We start from the raw sequence: 17,299 nt of genomic DNA on the forward strand, positions 1-17,299 counted from the left end.
TAAATCAATCATCAACAAGACTACAGCTTCTTCCTTTTTTAATAAGTAATGAATTTGTTTTTCTTGTTATAAAAAAGAAAAGATAAATAAAACAGATCAGATTTGGAAGAAGAAGGGTTTTACCGTTCGGTTGGTCAAAGCAAATCTGGTACAAGGAGAGGCTTCTTCTACTTTAAAGCTACTGCCTCTCTGATCTAGCTTATACACATTTAGATATAGATTTTTTTCTCCGACATAGATATTGGTCTTGCACCCCTTAAGATTATTATTTGTTACAAGTGTGTAGGATAGTTCCAACTAGAAAAACTGTAACCCCATATAGAAAGTTTAAGTTTTTGTTATCAGTTTCAGAAAACCTCAACAACCCATTTTAAGAAACTCTGATTTGTTAACTGGGTTCCCATCTTTTTCACCGTATCAAAATTTTAGAAGATTCATCATTGTTCTTGGAATCTCAGCCAATTTCCTGGTTTCAAGCTGATGGAATATTCATGTCCAAACTGAGTTGACCTGGATCGTTTGTTGATTTAAGTTAAGAGTTATGGTAGAGGAAGGGAATTTTGAACCCTGTAACAAGGCTGTGGAGGAAGATAACGAGCCCAAGGGATTGTGCTACTTTTTCTGGGGTCCAATTTATTGGCTCAAGATGCTTGCAGTGGAAACGCATTGGAGCTTTGTATTTGGAGTTGTATCCGTTTATGGGATAAGCCAGGGATTGGGTGGGGCTCTTGCTCGCGTCGGCACCGAGTATTACATGAAGGATGTTCAAAAGGTACAGCCTTCTGAGTCTCAGGTTTACTCAGGGATTACTTCCATTCCTTGGATTGTCAAGCCTATTTGGGGTCTTCTCACTGATGTTGTCCCCATTAGGGGTTATAGAAGACGGCCCTATTTCATTCTATCTGGTAAATGATATGTTCTATCTTCTTTCTTTGCCTATTTATAGTTGCCATAAATTGAAATCTCATTAATATGTTTCCATTCTGCCTTTCCGGTGGAATTAGTAGCTTCTCAGTTTAGGTAATCTAGATCTTTGCTTTGCAAAACTGCAGCTTGTAATCTTTGCTCATGTAGCCATATCACAATCTTTGCTACAATGATGGTAGTTATTCTTTGGAGTAGGTAAAGTTTGTAATCTTAATTGTCCGTGGTGGAATAAGTTGCCATCTTTCTGTTGTTTGTGCCATCTCAATATGCACAATGATGATCCGACCTCTCCTCTTCAGTTACTTCTCACATTTTCAGTATTAAAAAGTTGGAACTTGAACTTCATTGCATTTTTTCTGGTTTGTCATTAACTACTCTCAATAGCACTCTGTGTATCTTTGTATGCATACTGCATTTCCCTGACTGGTTATTCTGTACAAAGCAATAGGGAATGTTTAAAAAGTGTGAAAGACACAGCTATTTCGTATTAATGTGGGAAGACATAATTTTCTTATGAGTGATATAAATGCCTTCTGTTTTGGAAATAGGCAAAATAATGAAACAGAAATCGCATGTTATATGACTACATTATGAATAGTCTACTTCTGTTAAACGTTTGAAGTTAATTTCAGGTTTGCTGGGCTTGGTTTCCATGCTTTTAATATCATTGCACAGCAAGCTGCATTTGGTATTTGCGCTGATGGCATTGACAGCGGGAAGTGCTGGGGTAGCTATAGCAGATGTGACTGTTGATGCATGTGTAGCACAGAACAGCATTAGTCATCCTTCCCTTGCAGCTGACATGCAAAGCTTGTGTGCTTTGACCTCTGCAACTGGAGCTCTAGTTGGATTCTCTATCAGTGGTGTTTTTGTTCATCTAATTGGCCCTAAGGTTGGCTGTCATTTAACTCCATTGTCAGTCTGCAATTATTCTTTATTTTTTTATTCTTTGAATTAATTATATGTTAATGGCTTCTTCCCTCTTCCTTGGCAGGGGGTGTTTGGATTGCTGACCATCCCGGCTGCACTTGTCTTTTCAGTTGGGATTGTCCTTGCTGAACCCAATATGCCCAACTTTGCCTACAAAGAGGTATACTTTGGCTCTAGTTGAATCTTGATCTTACATTCAAATTGTAAATTCTCTTCTTGACTCAGGTAAGCCAGAAATTCCTTCATGCTGGCAAGGCTATGTGGACAACATTGAAATGCCCAGAGGTTTGGAGGCCATGTTTATATATGTACTTATCCTTTGCAGTGAGCTTGAATATAAATGAGGGATTGTTCTATTGGTACACAGACTCGAAGCAGGGGCCCTCTTTCTCCCAGGTATATGTTTCTGCACTTGTGTCCTTCAATCCAAAAAACAACCAAGTGTGTGTATTAATGCTTTTGGACTTTGCCCTTGAGGAAAAAATCATGACAAGGTCTTAAAAGAATACAAAGTTACCATACCAGGAATTTGACCCAAATCTTGGACGAGTTCATTTCAATGTCAGAATGAAATTGAGCAGCTGAGCCTCAAAAGAGTAGGCTGGCTACAGAATTAAGGAACAAAATTAAATTAGCAGTTGCATACTTTGAGACCTTCTCAGAACCATTCACAGTATTCGACATGTGAATAAATGATTTGTTTCTTGACTGTGGATTTTAAGTTGGAAGACTATTACATGCATTTTCTGATGATTGATTTAAAGAACTAGGTTACAGTTTAGTAAAAACTGGGGCTCATCTTCCTTGTGCAGGAAACTATTGGTTACATTTTCTCAATTGGTGCAGTTGGTGCCATCTTGGGGGCAATACTCTACCAAAACATGCTGAAGGATCACCCTTTCCGAGACTTGCTGTTCTGGATTCAGTTGTTTTATGGTTTGGCAGGAATGCTAGATCTGATGTTGGTGCTGCGAGTAAACTTGAAATTCGGGATACCAGATTATCTCTTTGTTGTGATCGGTGAAGCTGTATCTCAAATGATTGCACGACTCAAATGGATGCCCCTCCTGGTACTGAGTGCAAAGCTTTGTCCTACAGGTATTGAAGGCACCTTCTTTGCCTTGCTCATGTCAATCGATAATGTTGGACTTCTCTCGTCTTCATGGGGAGGAGGCTTGCTACTCCACATGTTGAATGTTACTCGGACAAAGTTTGATAATCTCTGGCTGGCAATACTGATCCGAAACATATTGAGACTTTCTCCACTTAGTATTCTGTTTTTGGTTCCCAGAGGTGATCCCAATTCTTCCATTCTTCCAACAGAAATGTTGAGTAGCAAAGATGAGACTGAAGCCGATGAACCCAAGGACATTGAATTGGTCTCGCTTGTTAACAGCGTTGATGGTAGATAACCAGTACAAGAATCATTCCCATTGCTAAATACTCCTACCACACATTCATCTGGAGGAGAAACTCAACTTTCACACATCATAGCTTCCTGCACGGATATTTTTGTAACACCAAGATGAAATTGCTTGAATGAAGGAAATTATTTCCATTTATGCACTTCTTTTAACCCTTTAAACTGTCATGTATGTCAAAGATCAATTTCCTACATCTGCAAGCACGATCATGTGTCCTGCTTGAAACTGAAAACTGAAACATGGAATAAAAACTGAAAAGAAGAGTAACATTTGTCTGCAACATGAGAAAAAATAGTTGTCAGGAACTACGAAATTCTCAATGTGGTAAATTATGAGAAACTTGGGCTATAGCGCCTCGACATGTGTCCCGTTTGAATGGGCTGTCTCTGGGTTCTGCTTAGTTGGGGTTTTCCTTTATCCTGGTCTTTTGTTCCTTGGGCTTGCTGATTTTGGTTCTTTAGTGGACCAAACAGGCTCCAGCTGCAGCAAGTTGAAATAAGAAAAAAAGAAAATAAAAAGGAAAAAGTGAGCGACGAGAGGAGGGGCGTTGGTTGGTCATGGTTGGGTGTGTAACCAAACAGGAAGGAAAGGGAAGAAGAGATTAGACCTTATTCCGGATTAGGGTTAACTCTTCACCATCTCACTATCACTAACTCTGGTTTTGTTAGGCGCCAAACTCTGCAATTCTCCTTCCCTTTCTCTCTCTTTCTTTTTCAGGGTAAATAAAACTTCTTTAACCTTTTTCACCTTTCTATTTATATGTACTTATATGAATTTTTCTGGTTTCATTATTAAAGGGGATTTCTTTTTGGATATTTGGGAAATATGTGTTCTGTTATTTGTTTCAAAAGATTGATCGTTGGAGCCCATTTCTGAATTTTGTGATTCTGAAACTGAATTTCTAACTCTTTCGTTCAAATTGTGCTTCTCTTTTTTACTGAATTTGGGTCTAAGAATTTTGGGTTTTTGTTTTTATGTTTCCCCATTTTGGTTTCTTCTGAAAGTTTGACACTTTTGAGTTGACAGAATTGTAACATTGGATATTGATTCATTGAAACTGAATTTTGATTAATCTGTTAATGTTTTTCCTTTCCAGGAGCCCTTTTTGTGTATAGAGTGTGTGTTGAACTGAATGCTTGTTTACTTCTATTTCAAGTGTAATGCTGAGTTTTCCCTTTTGTTGCTTGGAAAAATGTGCAACAGGAATACTAGGAATAGAGATGGATAGCCAAATCCCTGGAACTAACGATCGTACGAGGACATATTGGACACCTACAATGGAACGGTATTTCATTGATCTTATGCTGGAGCAGATGCATAGAGGGAATAGGATTGGGCATACATTCAGCAAACAAGCCTGGACAGACATGCTTACCGTGTTCAATGCAAAATTCGGATCACAGTATGACAAAGATGTCTTAAAAAGTCGTTATACAAACTTATGGAAGCAATTCAACGGTGTAAAGAATTTACTTGGTCAGAGTGGGTTTTCTTGGGATGAATCTCGACAAATGGTGGTAGCTGATGATTATGTCTGGAATGCCTACATCAAGGTGTGGCACCTTCCGCTATTTGCTTGTATGAGATACTTGTCCGCATTCATTATAGTAAAATATTTGTAAGGTACATGCAGGCTCACCCAGATGCACGATCCTACAAGACAAAAGCAATGCTGAATTTCAGTGATTTGTGCTTGATATATGGGTATACAACTGCGGATGGAAGATATAGTCGATCTAGTCATGATTTGGACTTTGATGATGAAGTCCAGGGGGTAAATATGGGTGTGTATCAGTTTTATTTCATAAGCCTCAACTGTGATTGTACCTATGGTTTCAACTGAAAAGTATGTGCTTCATATTGTAGGCCACTTTTGTTCTGGTTATGGTGGGTAATGCTTCCTTTCTATGAATAAGAGAGAAGAATGAGGAGAGAAAACTAAGGAAATAGTAGGTGTACTATGTTTTTTGACTGGATGAGGCAGTAGAAGGAACTCGGTCCTTGAAGTTGGGCAAAAGAGTTCATAGACCATTTGCGAAGTTGTAAATGATCCCAAGTCACTTTTTGTGCAAACATTCAGCAATTAACCATTAAGTCTCTTCGCATAAGTAAGAAATATGTCACTAAGTTGCAATTTCTCATAAGTTAAGCCAAACTTCTTCAGTGTTGGCATTTAATTTGCCTTTTTTCCTTGGAAAGACTCTTCTTAATACTTTGTGGTAAAAATGACCCTGGTGAACAAAAATGTCTTGGTTGTGGGAAAAGCAAATTCTGAATCTGTTATTTGACTACTCTCTTCATTTTTTCATATATATAAATGATTTATATGCTAACGTAAGATAAATTCTTTCACTTACATGTTCCCCATTTTTAGGTGATGGAATGTGTAATCTTCCCTCCACCAATAATGAGCGTCCAAGAACTGAATGGAATGCAGACATGGACCAATATTTTATTGAGCTTATGCTTGACCAAGTAGGAAGAGGCAATAAGGTTGATAATACATTCAACAAACAAGCATGGACCGACATGCTTGCTTTATTTAATGCAAAATTCGGTCCTCAACATGGCAAGAGGGTTTTAAGACATAGATACAAGAAACTGTGGAAGTACTACGGTGATGTGACAGTTATTCTGAAACAGAATGGCTTTTCCTGGGATGAAACACAGCTAATGATCACAGCTGATAATGATGTTTGGGATGCTTATATTAAGGTACGAGTTTCTGCATTTATCTCATTAGCACATTACCTGCATATGCATAATATATTAATAATAATTGATAATTAAATGTAGGCACATCCTCATGCGCGAACATATAGAATGAAAACCTTGCCAAACTACAATGATTTGGTCTTAATATATGGTGAAGCAATTGATGAAGGAAATGTGAATAATGTGCCCCAGGAATATGACATCTCCAGAGCAACTGCTGGTGAGTACCAACTTTCTAACAGTAAATTAAATTCACAATGGTTTTGATGTTCGCAATGTACATACACAATCGCATCTAGAGTCTGCTAGGGGAGTGATAATGTGGCAACTGGAGATAAGGGAAGCTCATCAACGTACTAATTGTATTGTTTTCAGTTTACTTTATTTTGGACTATAAGAACCATGATAAGTTCATTGATCAACAATGAAAATCTGTGTTGCAGCGTTCACTAATGCCTTGGTCTCTCAAACATAAATCAATTGTCTTATCTTCCTTTTTTCTGACCTGCTAGTTTAGAAACTGAAGTTATGAATTAATGGTGCAATGCATTTAGGTAAATTCCACAATGTGATTGCCAGCATAGTTCATACATGAGATCCCAAGGTTCCATTTTTTTTTCTCTTTTGGCCAGAGTTTTCTCCGTAAGTTATATCTTTTAATTTGCAGGTGAAGGGAAGAAAAGTGTGAATCCTGCTGGTGATCGTACAAGGACATTTTGGACACCACCAATGGATCGATATCTCATTGACTTGTTGCTAGACCAGGTCTCTAGAGGGAATAAACTTGGACAGACATTCATAACACAGGCTTGGATTGACATGGTTACATCATTTAATGTCAAATTTGGATCTCACTATGATAAAGATGTTCTCAAGAATCGATACAAACATTTAAGGAGGCTGTACAACGACATAAAGATTCTTCTTGAGCAAAGTGGGTTCTCATGGGATGAAGCAAGGGATATGGTATCAGCTGACGATAGCGTTTGGGATGCTTATATCAAGGTGATTTCTTTTCCTTTCTTATTGACAACAGAGTTTTAGTTCTGCTTCTTACATGAAATGCATGCAGTCACATCCAGATGCTCGATCATACAGAGTTAAAACTGTGCCAAGCTATCATAAATTGTGTGTAATATTTGGACAAGAAAGTTGTGATGGAAGATACAACAGATTGGCTCAAAATGTAGGCACTGATGGCGATGTAACTGTTTTAATGACCGGTTATGGTACGTATCATCTGTTATGCTAGTTTAATAAGATGCTATAGTGGATGAGAGAAGTTTTATCTAATAATAGTTTTTGTATGGTAAATATGGTGTGGTAATGAAAATTGAGTTGTCAAAAGAAATTAAAGCATATTGGAAATAGTAAAGCAAAGGCTTCACCTTTTTTTTTGTTTGTTGGTTAGCTTTTTCTTTTTTCTAAACTAGGAGGTAGCATATTTTCTAACAGATAGATTAGCCCAATGAGCTTTGAAAGATGTAAAGGTTGGAATGCAATAGGAACTAAAGCATTGATGTATCTTTTGTATATTCATGATCTCTTAATGTGCAGGTAATGAAGAAAATGACCATTTTCCCAGCAGTATTCATCACCATGGAATTGAATGGACAGCCCCAATGGACCGGTTTTTTATTGACCTTCTGTTAGAACAGGTTCATGAAGGGAACAAAATAGATCGCGCATTCAATGAACAGGCATGGATTCATATGGTTGAATCATTCAATGAAAATTTTGCGCTTCTATTGAACAAGAACGAATTAGAAAATCAGTACATCTGCTTGATGAAACAATATGATGACATTAGTGATCTTCTCAATCATAGTGGGTTTGTTTGGGATGAAGCTAAGCAAATGGTTGTAGCAAACAATGATGTTTGGGAAGTTTACATTAAGGTGTGTTCATTACTCATTTGCTTTATTGTATAAGCCACGACTCTCCTTTTGATTTTCCAGTCATTGCATAACATCATGTGGTTGGCAGAGACTGCATGCCCCATTAAAAGGTTTAGCAGTTGATATTCTTCTAAGTCATTTTTAGTATTATCAGTAGCATGCTGTTTACGTGTAAGGTCTTGCAGGAACATCCCGATGCAGTCTCTTACAAGGATAAATTCTTGGGCAGTTATAGTGATTTGTGCAAGATTTTCAAAGATGAAGTATTAGATGGAAGACCCAGTGGTCAGGTTCTAGGGGTGGAAACTGACCATAGTGCGCCAGAAGTTATTTTGGACAGAGCACCTGGAAATTTACAAACTCAAGGTGGGGACTTTCATTTATTTGATCAACACAGAAAGCGATCAACTGCAACACCGGACATAGGACGAGCAAGCAAGGCACCGAAAACTGATCAGGAGATGCAGAAGATGGTTTCCAGGATGGCTGGTGCAGTCACAAGATTAGCAAGTCAGAAAGGAAATAAGAACTATTCGATAATAGAAAGTGCAGTTGATGCACTTCAGGCTCTCCCAGACATAGATGATGAGCTTCTGTTGGATGCTTGTGATCTATTGGAAGATGAGAAAAAAGCAAAAACTTTTTTGGCATTGGATGTTACATTGCGAAAGAAGTGGTTGCTAAGAAAACTTCGATCATAGCAGCAGCCTTCCTGTGTTTCGATTCTGAGAATTTTGATATATCCTTTCCCTTTCCTAGTTGAGTAGATTATTTATTCCTAATTCTGCAAGGACCCTGAGTTCTTGGCCTTGCCTCATATGCATGGAGGTAAGGTTTTCGAAACCTGGTCCCAAATTTTGTAGCATATGTTTATAATGATAACGTGCAGCTTTATGGGATGATTTTTCCCCCACTTAAAGATAGTAGCATTATTCTTTTGATTTTAACCAGTTACTGAAAGAAATCAAGTTTTCGGGTTTGATCAAATGACAGCATTGTCTTTGGGTTGTTAACTTGAAGGTAGCTGTGTAGTATGGATGGTGAAGAACACCCCTCTTTTATTATACTACCAAGGGGCACAAAACTGGTGATGCTGATCAAAATCCATGCTGACAGCAAGAGTCACCATAGACAAATAATTCATAACACTAAACATAGATAAAAGGTATTTTAATTGAGTTTTTACCTTCAAATGTTCTCTTGGTAATACGATATAATCAAGATCGAACTTTTATGATCTTACTTAAAAATTATTTTGATGTCGCCGAAGGTTTTTTTTTTTTTCTTTTTTCTCTAATGAGAAACTAAAGACAGAAACTAGATTTTGAAAAATGCAATAATAATCAAAGCATCAAAGAGAACCATTAAATTATAAAGTAAGGGTGATAAAAATACATTTTGCTACAATATGGTTCAACAAGAACCAGATTTAATCTCATGGGCTCCCACAAATGGAATTTCTGCACTTCAGCATTGTTTTGTAACCAATTTTCTAATGGCAGATGTGCTGCAGCCTCCAAACACAAACCAAGCCACCTATTCATCTCGAACCATACTACCGAGATGAGAAACCAACTGGGTCAAGAACAGCCCATAAGCACACCCAACTAATGCTCAAAAAGAAAGCGGAGGTAAGGTATGCCACAAACTAAAAACCTCATTTTATTCGCCTCCTCCTATCCCTATCTCTCTCTCTGCCTCTATCCCTATCATGATCATCCCTTTCTCTGCTTCCACTCTTTTCCCGACGGTCTCGCTCTCTCTCTCTCCCCCTTTCACTTTCCAGATCATGAGATCTATCTCTATCTCTATCCCTGTGCTTTTCCCGGTCATTAACTGAATCGTTTTCTCTATCCCTGTCTCTGTTTGATGATTTCCGTGGAGGGCTCTCACTTCGGCTTTGACTGCGATGCCTCTTTCTTGAAGAATCATGCGCATCGTCTCGCCTTTCTCTCCTCTCTGAAGATGTTCTTTCTGCAATTTCAATTATGTATAAACTATTAAGATGCACCTACATAATTATGTCTTTCAAAGTATCAATATCTTGTCAGCCAGAAAATAACTTACTTCTTCCTAAAATATCTTCACTAGAATCTGATAAACCATATTCAGATTCTAGCCGTTTCCGATGCGCTGCAACCCTTCTCTCAATATCCTCAGCACTTTTAATTCCCCGCTCCTCAAGGGATTCTCGATATTCTATCAAAGCAACCTCCAGACGTCTCAACTTTTGCCTGTAGTAATATAAACACGATGAAGCAACAATACATTAATGATTGTATGAACAAATGCTGCCGCATAGAGGACTTGATAAGAACAATTTGTTTTATGCGGCACTAAGAAATGAGAATTCATTGTTAGATAAAAACCATACCTCTGCTCTTCATTCATTGCACTTTCAGATGGAGCTGGAATGCTTGCATCAGTTCCAAACTCCAATTCATCAGCCTTACTAGTACCATCACCAGCATTCTCACTTCCAGAAGACGAGTAGCTCAACCCCAGACCCCTAGTGCTTCTTTTTTCTTCATCATCACTGTCATCATCTTCTCGAGACCATTTAGAGGCTGGCAAAACAGGATCGATTTTTTCTTTCTTTAAGAATGCTTTTATTTCAGGCTGTGGGATTGGAAGGGTTTCAGCCAGAGGTACAGAACCTTTGCGCTGTGAATGGATCTCATTGTCTGCATAATGAGTCCATCCAGACAATCCCACTGGCTCTGCTTCAGCATTTATATCTCTCTGACCACTAGAATATCTACAAGAACTTGATCGGCTTTGTGCAAGCTTCAAGTCATCATCTAGTTCATAACTTCTCTGCTTTTCTGCATCTTCCAGGCTTAACAGTCGTGCAACCATTATTTCTCTACCACCAACAAGAGACAATCCATTATGTCTACAACGTCTTTCCAGCTCAGCAAGAGGGAGATCCATTAGCTCCCTCATAGCTGCACCTTTGCCCATTGCCAAAGCAGCATCTTGATTGCCCTTAATCCCATCACCCGCGTCTTCTGAACTAGTATTCTTTTCAATTTCTGGTGCATCACCACAAATAGAATGGAAAGGGGCCACACCAGAGTTTCCTGATCGAAGAAAAGTGGCTCGCAGTCCGTTCACATATGCATCTGAAAAAAGAAACCAGTCTGACCATACTTGCAACACTTTCAGAACCCGTTCCTGCAGAAGGCAAGAAAAGGTCACATTAAAACCCAAAAACCAAAGAGAATAAACAAGCACATAGCCACAAGCCAGTTCATTTTGCAGCTCCCAGATGTAACCAAAACAAACATAATAGAAAGCAAATTGGAAGCTGGATAAAAGGTTAACATTTATACCTACCTTAAGGGCCTCGGCCGTGATTCTTCCCGTTACACTGCGGTACAAATCATTAAAGCTCTCCATTATATCAGGCAATGTTGCTTCAAATTTGGTGCGGTATGCAGATGCATTTTTAACAGGAGCACTGCTATTATGAAGAATGTCAGAAACAAGCATTAGCCTTGCAACTTTAGTTGGAATAGGTGTTTCTTTAAGTGTCAAAGACTCTGTCAAAACTTCAACTATCTGCAGGGCAAAAGAGGGGAGAAAACAAATCATGCATCAAACTTATGTGATCATAATATTGTGTAAGGTTCAGACAGTAGAATGAAGCCTGTAAGGATATAAAAGATTTTGAAATAATCACACATCACTATTAGATTTTAGAATGTTCTTATCCCTTGTAAAGTTATATTTTTTGTTCGACAATTCTAGACTCTTTTTTAACTTTTTTTAAGACAACACAAGCATTAAAAAAGAGCAATCCTCAAGAGATCCCAGCCAGGCACAATCATATTACAGTTTGAGAGTATAAGACAACTTATAACACATGAAATCCAATAAGGTATGCTGCATACAAGCATTACCTCTCCAGCAGCATCAGCATTATCCAAAGCAAAACCCATAGCTTCCTTTATCAGACTCCTCTCTAATGTCAATGCCCGTAGCATGTCCTCAAATTCATCCCTTTGTGGATCAGTAAGTGTTCGTTCTGGCTCCACCCGCTGTAACAGTTGATATAATAGAGGATTATTAACTCACTCAAATCACACAAAAATCACACAATCTGGTATAAAATGTGTTCATCTCTGGAATACCCTGCTTCTTCCTGCAGCATATGTGGCAGTGGAGTCCTTTTCATGCTCTGGACTTTTTGTAGTTGGCAGAGGTGGTGGTACCCATCTAGAAAAAGAATAAAAATCAATGCATCATCGACAAGGTCCAACAGAACTTGTGCAAAAAATTTCATTAACGGTAAAAATCTTGGCATATCATTACCTTCCACTACCAGTTATCATAATAAAAGGCTCTGTCCGCCACCTTTGAAGAGTATCACCCTGAACTTCCGCAAACATTAAAATTATTCAATACTTATTCCATCTTCACATATAAACCAGAGCATGGCATATTATTGTTACAATATAACACCAGATGTAAACTGAGATATCTAAAACAACAGACCTGAGCGAAAGAATATAGTCTCCAGACATAGTAAGTATGTTCTTTTGAGCCAAGCACAAACAAAAAGTTGAATAGAGGGTTGCCACGACCCCTCTCCATAATAGCTTGTTCAAAGGCACATCCTCCATCAAGAACATAAAGAGCCATTGTATCAATCACATGGCGGACATGACTGTCCTCAGGTGGAGCGACCATTATATCTGGAACATTTGGAGTAAGAACCTGGCATCAAAAAAAAAAAAAAGCTATCAACAGAACTAAGAATAAGAGCAATTAAGAATTACCTAAGACAGGAAGATAAATCAATAGTAAATAATTATCAGAGAAATAAAATGAAGAATATATTTCAGTTGAGCTACCAGTTCAGAATTCTGATTCGGAACAGATGTCACCGGTGGGCCTGAAGGACCAGATAAGATTATAGAACCACCCTGCCAGTCAGAAAATAAGTTTCAGAATTACAGCATAGACAAGCAAGAGGCAGCGGCTTTTGTGAACTGCCTACTCAAGCCAGAGCCATATTATCAGATTCTAGCTTCAGAAGAGCATTTTGGTCTTAAGCATCTTTTATACAAAAAACACGTATGCAATTTATTCAAATGAGCTTCAAAATCTTTTACAAAAGAACATAACCAACCTCCTTGCTCCTGATAGCCATGTGTCCAGGTGGGGGAGCAGGTAATGCTTGTGATGGAAGAGCAACAGATTTACCCCACCCAATTTTCAACTCATATTCATAGACAACAACTCCTGTCAACCAAAACATATCTTCAAGTCATATATGAATTGAAATTAAAAAACAACTATGCATCACAACAATCAGGTTCTAATAAATCATAGATTACCAATAACATCATAAAATGATAAAAATGTAGGACATTTTGGCATTTACTAAACCTTGGAAATTAGACATCAGAATTTACAAATTTTTCACATAGCATTATACTAGTATAAAAAAGGAATCAAGAAATTTATTAAAGAATTTTACTTTAGGTAAAGAATGTAACAACACTGCTATTATCAAACATCTTAGTTAGAAACAAAAAGACTGGTTGAGAGTTATCAGGTTGCACTCTCTTAATAGATTAATGACACAACAATCAGGTTCTAATAAATCATAAATTACCAATAACATCATAAAATGATAAAAACATAGGACATTTTGGCATTTATTAAACCTTGGAAATTAGACATCAGAATTTACAAATTTTTCACATAGCATTATACTAGTACAAAAAAAGGCATCAAGAAAGTAATTAAAGAATTTTACTTTACGTAAAGAACATAACAACATTGCTATTATCAAGCATCTTAATTAGAACAAAAAAGACTGCTTGAGAGTTATCAGGTTGCACTCTCTTAATAGATTAATGACACAATATCTACAATAAAGGCTCAGTGAACATACCTTGCATTTCATCTTTTGCAGCTTGTCCATCAGCTCTATTCATGAAAGCCACAAAGCCACAATTTCTTTGCCGTCTTCGCTCCTCCTCTGTCCTAGGCCACATAATCTTCACACTAGCAATAGGCCCAAATCTTCCAAAAGTTCGCAGAAGAAAATTTTCATCAACCTAGATTAAAAAGAACACTATAGTTAGAAAAAAAATGAATAACAACTACTAAGCCACAAAGGGGAAAAGCAGATTAAAAGAAACAATTTAACAAAGATACCTTTGGTGACAGATTTCCAACATAGAGATTTGTTGTTTGAGGATCACCATCATCAAATGATCCAGGCAGTTTTCCACTTGGATCAAAATCATCAGGCAGCTCATCAAACCGACTGGATGGCTGGGAAAGGAACAGCCAAAGGTTCAGAAGCAAAATTCAGATAAAATGTCATACAAGATAGAGATGCTATATGACAAAGTGAAAAATACTCAGATTACACATAAATCCCCACAAATCTAAGTGCAAGAAACAAAGGGGGGAAAGGGGAAAGATAGATGAAATATTGATGAAATTAGACCCTATTATTGAATAACAAATTGAATCCCGCTGAAACACGTACAGCAGAACTGTCAGTATGACGCCCATCACGCCAATGTTCACGTTCCTGATTTCTCCTCTCCCTCATCTCTTGTTCATGCTTCAGCTCCTCCATAAAATTATCAATGTTTCGAGACTTTCCCTTCTCCTTCTCCTTCTCCTTCAGCCTTTCCTCCTCCTTCTACAAACGACATTTTTAAAGGTTAGATTGTGAATATCACAAACTGAAAACTCAGTTGAGAATGATATAAATATAGACATGTACCATAATTTCATTAACAAAATTCACCTTCTTCTCAGATTCCTTTCCCTTGGCTGCCATAGGAGGTGGTATGAAAGATGGAACATATCTGCAGAAATAATATGAAAGATAAAATTCCACTTCACAGAAATACTCGCTTTCCACAGTTCCACTCATTCTTTAACAAAACTTCACTGCTTCTACTAATCAATGAAATTTAAAGGAGACTTTCTTGATTAACCATTATTAAAACGTTTTATGTGACACTGATGCATACTAATCTAGTTCTTAGATTTCATTAGTGGACTTATTTTTAGCTAAAATTTTATTGTTTGGACGTAAGCATGCTTGAATAGCCTCCTTCAAGAAATCCAATTAAATGCATTTTAATAGCATTTGGTAGTTGACAGACGAAATTCGAAGTATCCAAATTAGATCTGAAATAAGCTTCATTCTTTTATGAACAGTTTAAATTTGCTAAAATGCAGTTGTAACTGCACAAACTGAAATTACTACAAAATCCTAAAAATTTAACCTTTCCAAAATGTTATTAATATTAAATGGAAGGCCAGTGACATGTTTAAAAATTGGAAGGACAACCAGTATGCCAGAAAAAAAAATTAGAAAGGTTGGCTACTTTCCTTCAAAAGCCAATATAAGATGAAATAAGGTTATCTAACCAACTTAGAAATTCCACAAGTAAAGAAAACCATTCATGTAACTAACCCCCACTAGTTTGGAGTTTAATTGAGTTGAAGGCCTTCCTGACCTCAAGTCAATGACACAACTTCCACTTATTTCCATCTAACACAATGATTACTACCATAAATTTAATCTACAGTTCTATCTTTTGCACTTATCTGAGCCTTAAAGTTCAAACATAACAACAGGGTGGACTGAAATGATGACAAGAAGGTATAACATGATATTTTGTCAATTGTAAGAGATTTAATGACCAAAATTTAACCATTCATTTGATTTGATCTTTAAGAATTAAAAGGAACGATTGCTGTAATAATTTTTTTCCTTGTTAACTTTAATTACTATATTGCAGCTTGTCAACTGGATATGGAACATTCTCAAATTTCTCCTACACTACGCCAGAAACCAACATTTGATAAACTTCCCACACAGTTTTCATTCAAAATGCAGATTAGAACATCTAAGTAAGCTAAATATGTAACAATTCCACAACGGAGCGGCAGAAAAGAGTTTTCATTCAGAAGATTATAAATAAGAAATATAGTGCTTCAAATAACTAGTACTTTTTTTTTTTTCTAAAGTAGAAAAGCACTCCCACTGATAGAATCTTTTCAAATCTAATGGCATGCATGTTGCAATGAACTGCTATATGAAATTTTTTTTTTCATGAAACTTTAGAAACCTTTAAAAATACAAGGCTTGAATGAGAATATCACTATTATCACCACGTAATTTTTCTATTTATGATGCCTCACCAAAACAACATTAGCATTGCAGCATGGTTAATCAAAAGCAATTATTTACCTACTTCCCTTCTTTGGAACAGACACCCCATCTTTGGACTTTTCACCTGCCATCCGCGAATGAATAAAAAAGGCCCATATTTTTATTAATGTGTCCTCATGATATAATAGAAAAAATCATTCTACTAATCCATAGTGCAAAACAAAAACTTTGACACTTAAAAACTGAGAAAAATATATTAAAATCAATAATGAAAACACAAATGTTGAGTCTCCGAATCAGACTGACCTTCGGAATCGGACTTCAATCTCTCATTGGGATTGATTGTTCCACCACGAACAAATGCCTTCGACCCTGGAGCATTCTCTCCTTGAAATGACGCCACAAACTCCTCATACAATCGAGCTGTTTCATCCTCCGCCCTCTGATTACAAAAAAAACCAAAAACCAAAATTATATATTAGCTCAATCGAGTTAATCAAACTGTATCAAGAAGCAGGAAATCCTAAAATTAAACCAATTTAATTAAAATTTTTGAGCTTTGTAGCTAAAAGAACTCGCCATACCTTCTTCTTGGCTTCTTCCTCTTCTCTGTGCTTCTGGAAAGGGGTTTTCTTGCGCGTGATTGAAAACGAACTCATCTTCAAATGAATGAATCAAACATTCAAAACCCTAATCAATTAACCGCATAAAACATATCAATTTACACGCCCCCCCCCCCCCCCCATCAAATTGATCAATCCCTAACATACAGTAAAAAAAAACCCTAGCAAATTAGAACTCCCAGCAGGAGGGGAAGAGAAGAAGGCGTCAAACTATACCTGACCAAATCGAAGGTTTCGTGCGATTAAGAGGATCGATTCTTAGGCTGGGGTCAGAGAGAAAAGGTAGGGAAAATAAAAACAGAGGAAATAGAGCTCTTTAGTGTATAGTCATTTATTTACTTCCAAGCTTTTACGTTCGCAGGCAAAGCATATATTAGAATTTGGAACGCTAGTGGTTAAACGCTAGCGTTTGGGAGTCTAAACTAAACCCTAATGATTAATGACTCCACCAAAAATAGATTTGAGGTTAAATTGATTGAATTTGATTAATTAAATTTATTTTTCATTTTAATATTAATTTATTAAAATGAATAATTTATTCTATTATTTTGATTAATTTTTTATATTTCAATTTTATAATAGAATAAATAAAAAATCGGTTATTATCAATATATATTTGTC

General features: G+C 37.0%; 3 protein-coding genes across 8 annotated transcripts; 2 read left to right on the plus strand and 1 right to left on the minus strand.

Moving 5' to 3' along the window:
* The first annotated feature begins 19 nt into the window (after nt 1-19).
* On the plus strand, nt 20-3,419 carry LOC18587689 (putative folate-biopterin transporter 2). The gene is made up of 5 exons (XM_007011625.3): nt 20-905; nt 1,560-1,819; nt 1,922-2,017; nt 2,083-2,253; nt 2,670-3,419. Exons 1-5 carry the CDS (start codon nt 542-544, stop codon nt 3,267-3,269), a joined length of 1,491 nt encoding a protein of 496 aa, XP_007011687.3. The 5' UTR covers nt 20-541; the 3' UTR covers nt 3,270-3,419.
* A 386-nt stretch (nt 3,420-3,805) lies between these two features.
* Nucleotides 3,806-9,033, plus strand: LOC18587690 (Myb/SANT-like DNA-binding domain protein). Its single transcript, XM_007011628.3, has 9 exons — nt 3,806-3,999; nt 4,485-4,834; nt 4,915-5,065; nt 5,656-5,996; nt 6,078-6,216; nt 6,664-7,001; nt 7,069-7,225; nt 7,554-7,894; nt 8,080-9,033. The coding sequence occupies exons 2-9, from the start codon at nt 4,502-4,504 to the stop codon at nt 8,593-8,595; spliced, it is 2,316 nt and encodes a 771-aa protein (XP_007011690.3). The 5' UTR covers nt 3,806-3,999; nt 4,485-4,501; the 3' UTR covers nt 8,596-9,033.
* Nucleotides 9,034-9,231: 198 nt separating this feature from the next.
* Nucleotides 9,232-17,016, minus strand: LOC18587691 (protein RRC1-like). Of its 6 annotated transcripts, none has more exons than XM_018127528.2 (18): nt 16,895-17,016; nt 16,640-16,714; nt 16,362-16,497; nt 16,134-16,179; nt 14,676-14,736; nt 14,409-14,564; nt 14,069-14,188; nt 13,803-13,968; nt 13,032-13,144; nt 12,754-12,825; nt 12,395-12,616; nt 12,212-12,270; nt 12,031-12,115; nt 11,800-11,937; nt 11,234-11,458; nt 10,269-11,071; nt 9,962-10,128; nt 9,232-9,868 (listed from the first exon to the last, which is right to left on the minus strand). In XM_018127528.2, exons 2-18 carry the CDS (start codon nt 16,712-16,714, stop codon nt 9,552-9,554), a joined length of 2,961 nt encoding a protein of 986 aa, XP_017983017.2. In that variant the 5' UTR covers nt 16,895-17,016; the 3' UTR covers nt 9,232-9,551. The 6 variants fall into 6 exon arrangements, with proteins under 6 accessions (XP_017983017.2, XP_007011691.3, XP_017983016.2 ...); XM_007011629.3 differs by having other exon boundaries at nt 14,409-14,567; XM_018127527.2 differs by having other exon boundaries at nt 14,409-14,567; nt 14,652-14,736.
* Between the last annotated feature and the right edge of the window lie 283 nt (nt 17,017-17,299).

Source organism: Theobroma cacao, chromosome 9 (genome assembly GCF_053813885.1).
Source record: "Theobroma cacao isolate CCN51 chromosome 9, ASM5381388v1, whole genome shotgun sequence".
Lineage (NCBI taxonomy): Eukaryota > Viridiplantae > Streptophyta > Magnoliopsida > Malvales > Malvaceae > Theobroma > Theobroma cacao.